General features: G+C 51.5%; 1 protein-coding gene across 1 annotated transcript; it reads left to right on the forward strand.

Moving 5' to 3' along the window:
- The first annotated feature begins 676 nt into the window (after window positions 1-676).
- On the forward strand, window positions 677-7,895 carry LOC142588208 (D-beta-hydroxybutyrate dehydrogenase, mitochondrial-like). The gene is made up of 4 exons (XM_075699741.1): window positions 677-1,022; window positions 4,931-5,083; window positions 5,907-6,115; window positions 7,505-7,895. Exons 1-4 carry the CDS (start codon window positions 677-679, stop codon window positions 7,808-7,810), a joined length of 1,014 nt encoding a protein of 337 aa, XP_075555856.1. The 3' UTR covers window positions 7,811-7,895.
- The last annotated feature ends 858 nt before the right edge of the window (window positions 7,896-8,753 follow it).

Here is an 8,753-nt window from a genome sequence, read left to right on the forward strand (position 1 = left end):
TGTCTGTACGTCTTGCTTCTTTGTTTTAATATATTCGCTGCACTGTACATACGTACAGTATATCGTGCGCACTTGCGAAAATTAAATAAAGTTGAAAGTACAGCGCCCCTGTGTGCGCGTCGTCTCTTTCGTTATCACTCACCAGCATTTTCGCTCTGCAAGACGTGCACTATCGCCCCAAAAACAACCTGCCCGCAAACAAGTCATTAAAGCGCAGACAGCTGCGTTTTTTTCTTTCTGGACTCCGCAAGAACAAGACGAGTGGCGCTCGCAGAAGCTGCGCCGCGTCTTTTTACGCACGCCTTACACATTCGTCGTCACGCAGGGCGTGTTGTTGTTTGCTAACGTGCGGATCCGGTCGCCGGCTCCAACCTACCCTATCAAGGGCACGTCTTATCGGCTAGCGACCGCCTATCGGTTTCTTCCGTCGGGCGAGAGCGATCCGACCAGCCGTGTAACGAATTTCCTCTAGGTGGCGTTAGCGCACCTCGGCAACCGAATGGCTCGCAGAGCAGACGCCGATGCGTGCATAAAGAGTTACGAAAACTGGGCCGCGTGTTCGCATTCATACGGTAGGGCCGTAGTTGTTTTTTTTCCGCGCGCGCGCGGTTAGTCAACGCGTACAGCACAAGCCGCGAAGTCGGTTGCGAGTCGTCCCAGTCGGGCGGCGGAGACCATGCTGCGGCACGCATTCGAGTTGGTGAGCCGTCTGGTACGGTGGCTAGTACGTCTGGCGTCTTTCGTCTTCGGCTGGCTACCGGTCGGCCGCGAACGTCTCGCGGGCGAAGGCAGGCGGGTGCTGGTGAGCGGCTGCGACTCCGGCATCGGCCTGCGGCTCGCGCAGAGGCTGCAAGGCGCCGGCTACCGGGTGCTGGCGGGCTGCCTGAACGCCGACAGCGAGGGCGCCCGGCACCTGGCGACGCTGTGCGACGGCGAGTGTCCGGTGCAGGTGCTGCCGCTGGACGTCACCAGTGACCGGAGCGTCCAACGGGCTCTCGTCCAGGGACAGGTGCAGGACAAAGGTCAGCCGAGTCTGGAAAACTGACAGCGATTTATGTACCCTTACGTGATTTGAATGCGAAAGCATAGTGACGCCTCAAATCAATTGGTTACGTCTGTGATACGTGACGTCATATATTGCCACGTGTCCTTCACCGTTCTACCTTATTCCACCTTAATTCACCTAGCGATAATGTGTGTCAGCCTTAACCAACTTTAAGTCACTTTCATTCACTTTAATTCCTCTTCATTCAGTTTAATTCATCTTCATTTACTTTATTCCAGCTTAAATAACTTTACTTAACCTTAAGTCAGCTTACTCTAACTCGTCCTAACATTAAAGGGCAACTCTGGCGTTTTTTAACCATGTTAGCACATTGTCATTTTCAAATGGCATAGATAGTCCTGTCACCGGTGGGGTGGTTCAATTTGCTTAGAAATTCATCGATAATAACCGATAAATGAGATACCAAAGCGGGTAGCTGCTGCGTCTGACGTCACGATGACTCGATGACGTCAGGTTCCACACTACCATAACGGAAACACGCAGAACGCGTGCTGAACACGCAGTACACGTGGCGCTAACAGCAAACAAGCGAAGCTGGTGATGTCTCCTGACGACACAGGCAGCTTTTACAGATTTTTCGAACTAGACAGCGGCGATTTCAGCGACGGTGGCGATGTAGACTCTGACGTCACAAACACAGGGTGGCCAGTAAAAAGTCACGAGTCCGGAACGCAACCAATCTTTAAAATTCATTTTCAGGAAAACTGAATGACTTGCAGCCATGTTGCTTGCCACAGATAATCAGAGTACAAAAGAGAACGTATATTCAAAATTTTATTAAGGTCAGTGGACATCGAAAAATCGCCGGAGTTGCCCTTTAATCCTGTATTACTACTGCGACGTCATACAAGATGCTGATGACGTCACTGACGACGATGATTTTCGTTACCACTCGTTGCGGACAGGGCCGGCTTTTCTGCCTCATGGGTCACATAGTGTATTCGCATTGATAAGTTCAAATTCAGGTGTTTAGCGTCGCGAAACCGCACGGCGGGTTATGAGAGACGCATCATTGATCCACGGCGTTCAATGCGGAGTAATTTTGACCCGTGCTGACCTTGTACTCGGCATCAGTGTCATATAGCCACAGCGGCGAGTTCTGCGTCAAGTGCGCCGAGCAAAGTTAACGATCATTTAAAAGACAGAAAATCGCAGCAGGGCACTGAAAATCTCGGTTGATGTTGCACGGCTCACGCGCATGCGATGGGTGCGCAGAATCCATAAACATTTCTATTTTTTTTCGTTACGTATTTTCACTCGCATGTACTGCTACTAGTACAGAAACGACACGTAAGGAATATAGTGTCATAAAAGCACCATAATGCGTCAATAAAGTTAAAGACAAGAGCACACAAAAAACAGACCTGACTGTATGAAGGTTAAAAAAAAAAAAAACAGCTTAGCTATGCGACCTTGCAGAATCGCAAACAAATTTCCAGCGAAGCTGTTTATTTCAAGCTGTTCTCTTCTAATCATTTTAATGCGTGTAATTAAACTACACAAACGAAAACTTCGTTAACATAAGACCCACGGTACGGCCTCTGTGAGCTTCCTGTAAATTTAACTTCGGAGCCACATTTTGTTCCCCTCGGGACGCCTGGAAGAAATGCTCGTAACGCTTGTATAACGCTTTCGAGTGCTTTGCGCGTGTGTGCGGTTTTTCTTTCTTTCTTTCTTTCTTTTTTTGCCAAGTGTCGTCTTCGCGCCACAAAGCAGCAGCATCGAGAAAAGCGCGGGAACTCCAAGCGCAGATACGCGTGAACCCACGACCCGGAAGTGCGCCGTGCAGCATCAAAGGAAGAGGGGAAAGAAAAAAAAATAGATTGACTGAATTAATGAACTTTAAGTATTTGAAATACACGTTCAGTTGAAGCGGGGCTCGCGACGTATAAGGATGACGCGCATTGTTGCTTGCAGAGCCTTGCGAGACAGAGGGAGAGAGTGCCTAAGTGAAGGTTGCCTCCTTGCAGCACGGTCTCGCGACATCTCAGTATATTTATTATCACCTGTATTCTGAACCAATTTGAAAAAAAGAAGAAAAGAAACAAAGTTGCAGTAAAACGGTTCAAAGATGGCGTATTATCTTCATAAATTCTAGCGCAGTAGCCAAATTCCCGGTGGTTGCTGGTGAAGAGCCCTCTAAGACATCGAGGAAGACGACTGCTCAGTGATTATCTCCAAAGCTCATAATTACCCCAGAAAATCTCATACTCGGGATATGATGGATAGACGTGGGCGATTTGGTAATGCATTACACTGTATCGAAACTTACAGCGCAGCGGAAGACGAGGTTCCGTGTTTTTTTGCTGCGCTCCAAGTTTCGATGCGCTAAAGTTCGGCCACGCATTACGCTTGTAAAGCATTCGTTGCAGTGAGGTTATTTAGGTAGCGTTCGTTGTTTCACGGCGTAATTATGTGGAGAACAGCGCAGGTCTCCTCTCCTGGTGCCTAATCCCTCTCTTGCAACCACCAGACGGGGCGGGCGGCGGCGGGAGAGTTGATGATGATGATGACTGGCTCCCCCAGCTGGGCGGCGACTAGTCACCTAGCCTCCTTGATCTATCATGTTTCACTGCATATTAAATACGTTTACTTTTACTACTTGAGGAGAAGGGCTGTCGCCAGCTCTCCTTTATACGCAAGGTACCGCGTCCAAAAACGAAGCGCACGATATAGTGCCCCGGGTTTTGTCGACCTTCTCACGCTATAGTCAGAGATAACTATTCGCTTTAAAATAGGAGACGAGGTGAAGCTGTCGAAAACGCTAACGAATTCTGGCGAGACCTGGGGTTGGCCCATTATTATGTAAGCACCCCCCGCCCCCGAAAAAAAAAAACGAACATTTTAAATACTTCACGGTGTATCTTGTCCCACGGCAACGATCACCATCTGTCTTGCTTGCGTTCCTTTTTTGAAAACTCTGGGCTCGCTACTTTAGTGTCAAGAATTTGCCATGTCACGCATTCCAACTTTGCATTCCGGCAAAGCAGGAATATATCGGCCCGTTGTAGCTATGACCTGAAAAAAATATATTGTGTGGCATTCTTAATTGTACGCCGTCCTCTGACCAATTCTGCATCAGCGTATATGGTCGGCCAGCGAACTTGGCCCGCCTATTGCCGATGCATGGCTGGTCGGGAAAATTGGCAGTGTCAGCTCTCCCCCCCCCCCCCCCCAAGTTTTGCCAAACATCGGCCGTCGACCAGTTTCGCTTCGGTACCAACCATGTACACGGTGGCTTTGCTATTGCACGGTCGACTACAACCCCCCCCCCCCCACCCACACACACACGCACGCACACTATATATATATAATTATGCTCAGGAATTCGCCGGTCTTTCGTATAGCGTATTCTCCGTATTTATTATTTACGCACTTGTGGCAGAGCAAAAGTTGTTCATGCTTGATAAGTTCATTATTTGGCCCTGTTATATTATACAATGGAGTTCATACTTGTGGATTAAAAAAACAAAAAAACTAGGCTTAAGCAGACGACACCAGTATCCATGACGTCACGGCGAGGTGGTGCAGGAGCAGAGGCGCCAACCGCGCTTGGGTTTTGCGTTTCTTCTGATGACTTCTCAAGCCTGCCCTTGTGGTAAAAGTGGCTCTTGTTGCATTTTGGAAGGGCAACTTATTACTGCAACAGGTTATTACAACAAGAGCGAGTGACGCTCTTTCCTGCCGAGCTTTTTCTTCATATGGTTTCGCGTTTTTCCGCCGTAATCACCTCCATTTAGAAGGCCATACGACGCCCGTCTGTTAACTCTGAACCGTGGCTTATGACACGTGCGTGACAAGGTAAGTGCGGGTGTTCTGCAAACTCAGCGCGCTATAAACGATCACGTGGCTCACCGCATGCAGGCCTGTGGGGACTGGTGAACAACGCCGGAGTGTGCGTGCTCGGCGAGTTCGAGTGGATGACACCGGAGCAAGTGGAGCGCACCATGGCCGTCAACCTGCTGGGCACCCTACGGCTCACAAAGGCCTGCCTGCCCTTCATCCGACGCAGCAAAGGTTCGACGCGGGGCCACGTTCTCGCAGTGAAATTGCGGGGGGCCTCACCCGTGCTCTTGGGACAGAGGAACGACGACACAGTAGTGCAAGGGCACTTATTGTGCCTTTCATACACTAATGCCTGCTAGCCGAATTGCTATCCACAAAACGTGCCGATGGGCGCTCGACAAATCGAGTAAGTCCAACTCACTGCGACCGGATCGCGAGCGAATATGTTCGCCCCCGTGCTGGACACCGATGCTTGGTCGTTCGCGCGTACGGTCACGCGAACGGTGGCGCGTTCGAACGAGGCCTCGCGAGACGGTTCAATTCGCGATATATTGGCTGGCGCGGACAATCTGTCTCGTGCGACACGTTGCAAACGGAGGGAAGTGTGGCGCGACTGCCTCGATAGTCGGGAGATCGAGAGAGGAAGCGCGTGACCAAGGCGTGGGCGTGATTCACAGCAGCCGCCGCGCATGACAGACCTCCGCTCATGCAGCGCTTTGTTTCTATGTATGGCATCGGTAGCGTCATCGGTTTACAGACGACGCGCGCTACTCTGGTGCCATCTCGTAACCATCGCCGCCGCAAAGCCCGTACTGCGCGGTACTACGCTTTTCCTTTCACGATATCGCCATACCCTCCTCCTCCGATTTCCACCTCATGGTTCCGCTGCACCTTCCTGCTCGCGCTCTCTTCGCTACCGCCGTCTTTCATCATTCTCTGCGCTCGTTTACGAGGACGACGCCGACGCAGGAACGGCCACCTAATAATGCGCTCTAAAAAGGAAAACAAAAATAAAATGAATCGAAACATTCTCAATCCCTCTTTTCGCGTACAGGGCGCGTGGTGAGCCTGAGCACCGTGGTGTCGGCGGCGCCCAGCTTCCCCTGCATGGCCGCCTACTACGTCAGCAAGGCTGCCGTCGAGTCATTTAGCCGCTGCTTGCGCCTCGAGCTGGCCCGGCACGGAGCGCACGCGAGCGTCGTCCGGCCCGGTGACCTGGTCAAGCACACGGCGCTCATGGACCACCAGGCCGACGAAAACGAGGCGAGTGTGTGCACTCTAACTGGGACGCATAGCGCAAGAACGACACAAGGACGAAGCAAGAACACGGGACGAGCGCCAACTTCCAACAGTTGACTTATTGCAGCTGGTAAGCATATATATACTCACAGGGAAGCCACTGCAATAGACATACTGAAGGGAAAGAAGAAAAGGAAAAGCAGTCATGTGACTACTATGCTTCTATTGCAGTGGCTTCTCCGTGAGTATATACATGCTTACCAGCTGCAATAAGTCAATTGTTGAAAGTTAGCGCTCGTCACACTTCGTCCTCGTGTCGTCATTGCGCTATGTATCCCAGTTTACGACTGAACTACTAACACGCCCAAACTTCTTCCCTGCTGAAGAATATGCGTACGCCGCGGATCGATGCGCCAAGGGTGGTTCCGCTATGTGGTCAAATTCCGTCGAGACGGCGTTTTGAGCCTATCTCAGCTTCCAAGATGGCGAATTTGACAATACGGCCGAATCGCGTACAATGCCAACAATGCTCGTCGTGACACCTGGGGTGAGGGGGGGGGGGGAGTCATTTTGTAAGTGCCCACCTAGTGAACATGTCCATTTCGTCTGCTGCTGAAGTTCTGATTGGCTGGGCTGGGGTGCACGTCAGAAGGAGACAGGCGCGTGAAACCACGAGAAGAGAACCGGACAGGAAAGAGCATCACTCGCAATGTCGGTTTATTCAGAGAAGACGTGGGAGGTGTGCCGACGTGCCCAAACACATTTGCGCATCGAAATCGGACAAATAAATCATTCGAAATTGCTATGGCGTGCACTCTTTAAAAAATTTACCCCCTTTAGGGCTTATATCTTGTCCCACAACGATAATCGTCATCTGACTTTACCGCGTTTCCTTTCTTTAACGCTGCGAGCCCGGTACTTCCATGTCACTAGCGGCTTGAGCAATATCAGCGTGACATAGCATTATCGGCAGGAAAGTAGCGAGCGCTGAGTTTTCAAGAAAGGAAATGCAAGCAAGGCAGATGACGATTATTATCGCGGGACAAATATACACCCCAAAGGGTGCAACCGTTTTAAGAGTGTATGCACGCAAAAAAATTGTCATTCATTGCTGCGCAGGGCCACAGGCCGACGAATCGCTGATGCAAAAGTCTCGTTTCTTTCTCAGAGCTATGACACGCCCTCTCCTGCCCAGTTGTTGTTTCTCCACGTGGTTCTCGTCTTTTTCATGATACGCCGTTAAACAATTTACACCCTTAAAAGTGAATAAGGGTGCAAATAGGGTTTACAGCTCGCGCGCTTACACCTTTTAAAGTTGTAAAAGTTACAGCGCAATGACCAGAACTGCCTCTGGTCCACCTCCCATGATCTCCTATAGATCCTTTTCCCTATAACGGTCTCTTTCGCACGCAGGCTATGTGGGAGTCCATGGACGAGGAGCAGCGTCTCGCTCACGGGCCCCACCTGGCGGGCTTTGCGCGCGGCTGCCGGACGAAGCAGGGCGCGCTGTCTCCGGGCCGGCTCGACGACAGCCCGCTGTTCGGCCACGTCGAGCACGCGCTGGGCTCCCGGCGGCCGCGCGCCCTCTACGTGAGCGACAGCGGCCTCTGGCCGCTGTTCCTGCGCACGCTGGCCCTGCTGCCCACGACCGCGTCCGACGCGCTGTGGGCGCTCTACTACATCTTCCTCGGGCGCCTCGGCGGCGACAGAGCTTCTTAGGATGCGCGTGTCTGTACATTGCACTGTATCGCTGTGGTCCGTTTTGGAGAGAGAGAAAGAAAACGTTTTTCTTCAACGGCAAAAAAGATACGGGAAGATTTTTTTTTCGGTGTTTTGTCAGACTCCTACTGTAGTGGAATGACCCATAGCCTGACGTGCGACTACTCCAGGTGCAAGGTAACTTTTGAGCATCAGTTGTGTACCTGCGCTCTCGGTACGACGTCTAACGCCTCTCGCTCCGGAACAACTTAGCCCGGCTGGACTGGAGACCATTTTTCTGAGTCAAGGATACTCGGGCCGTGGCCACATCTTTCGGTGGCGCCAATAGCTATTCGCGCAGTAGTGGATTTTGTTAAGTGCATCGAGTGACCGTTTGCCTAGTCCTGTGCATCCGCCCGCGTGCACGCATTGTCCACTGTCCCCTCTCTTTTACAATTCTATTCCCCCTCCGATTAACCCTAGTACAGGGTAGCAGACCTAACGCTCGTCCAGTTGACATCCCTGCCTTTCCTTCTGTTGCTTTCTCTCGCGTCTGGCGGTGTCGCTTTGTCACCGAGGCAGCACTATCCACAAGGTCTTCAACAGCGAGTTGTGCGGGCGCTTACGGTCGAGAACTCGCTCGTACCTTTCTGGAGGAATGAGTGACGCGCTGTTGCCTCCGCGATTGGACGCAGCCATCAGCGTATACAGTGGTGACAATACGAGAGTGGTGTAGTCAGAGCGAGTGAGTGAGTGAAAACTTTATTGAGCTCTAGTAATTGTGTTTTGCGGCTGGGGTGGATTTGTCGAGGGAGGCGTGGGTCTGGGCAGACCTTATACTGACAGAGAAATCAGGGGGGAGGGGATGCTCGTGACCGGTGTGCCACCCCCTGGCTATAGGGCACCATGGTACGAGAGTGTGAGACTCCCCAGCCATTGTGAGCTGAAATTCAAATCACAGCAA

The sequence above is a fragment of the Dermacentor variabilis genome, chromosome 7 (genome assembly GCF_050947875.1).
Source record: "Dermacentor variabilis isolate Ectoservices chromosome 7, ASM5094787v1, whole genome shotgun sequence".
In the NCBI taxonomy this organism is placed as follows: domain Eukaryota; kingdom Metazoa; phylum Arthropoda; class Arachnida; order Ixodida; family Ixodidae; genus Dermacentor; species Dermacentor variabilis.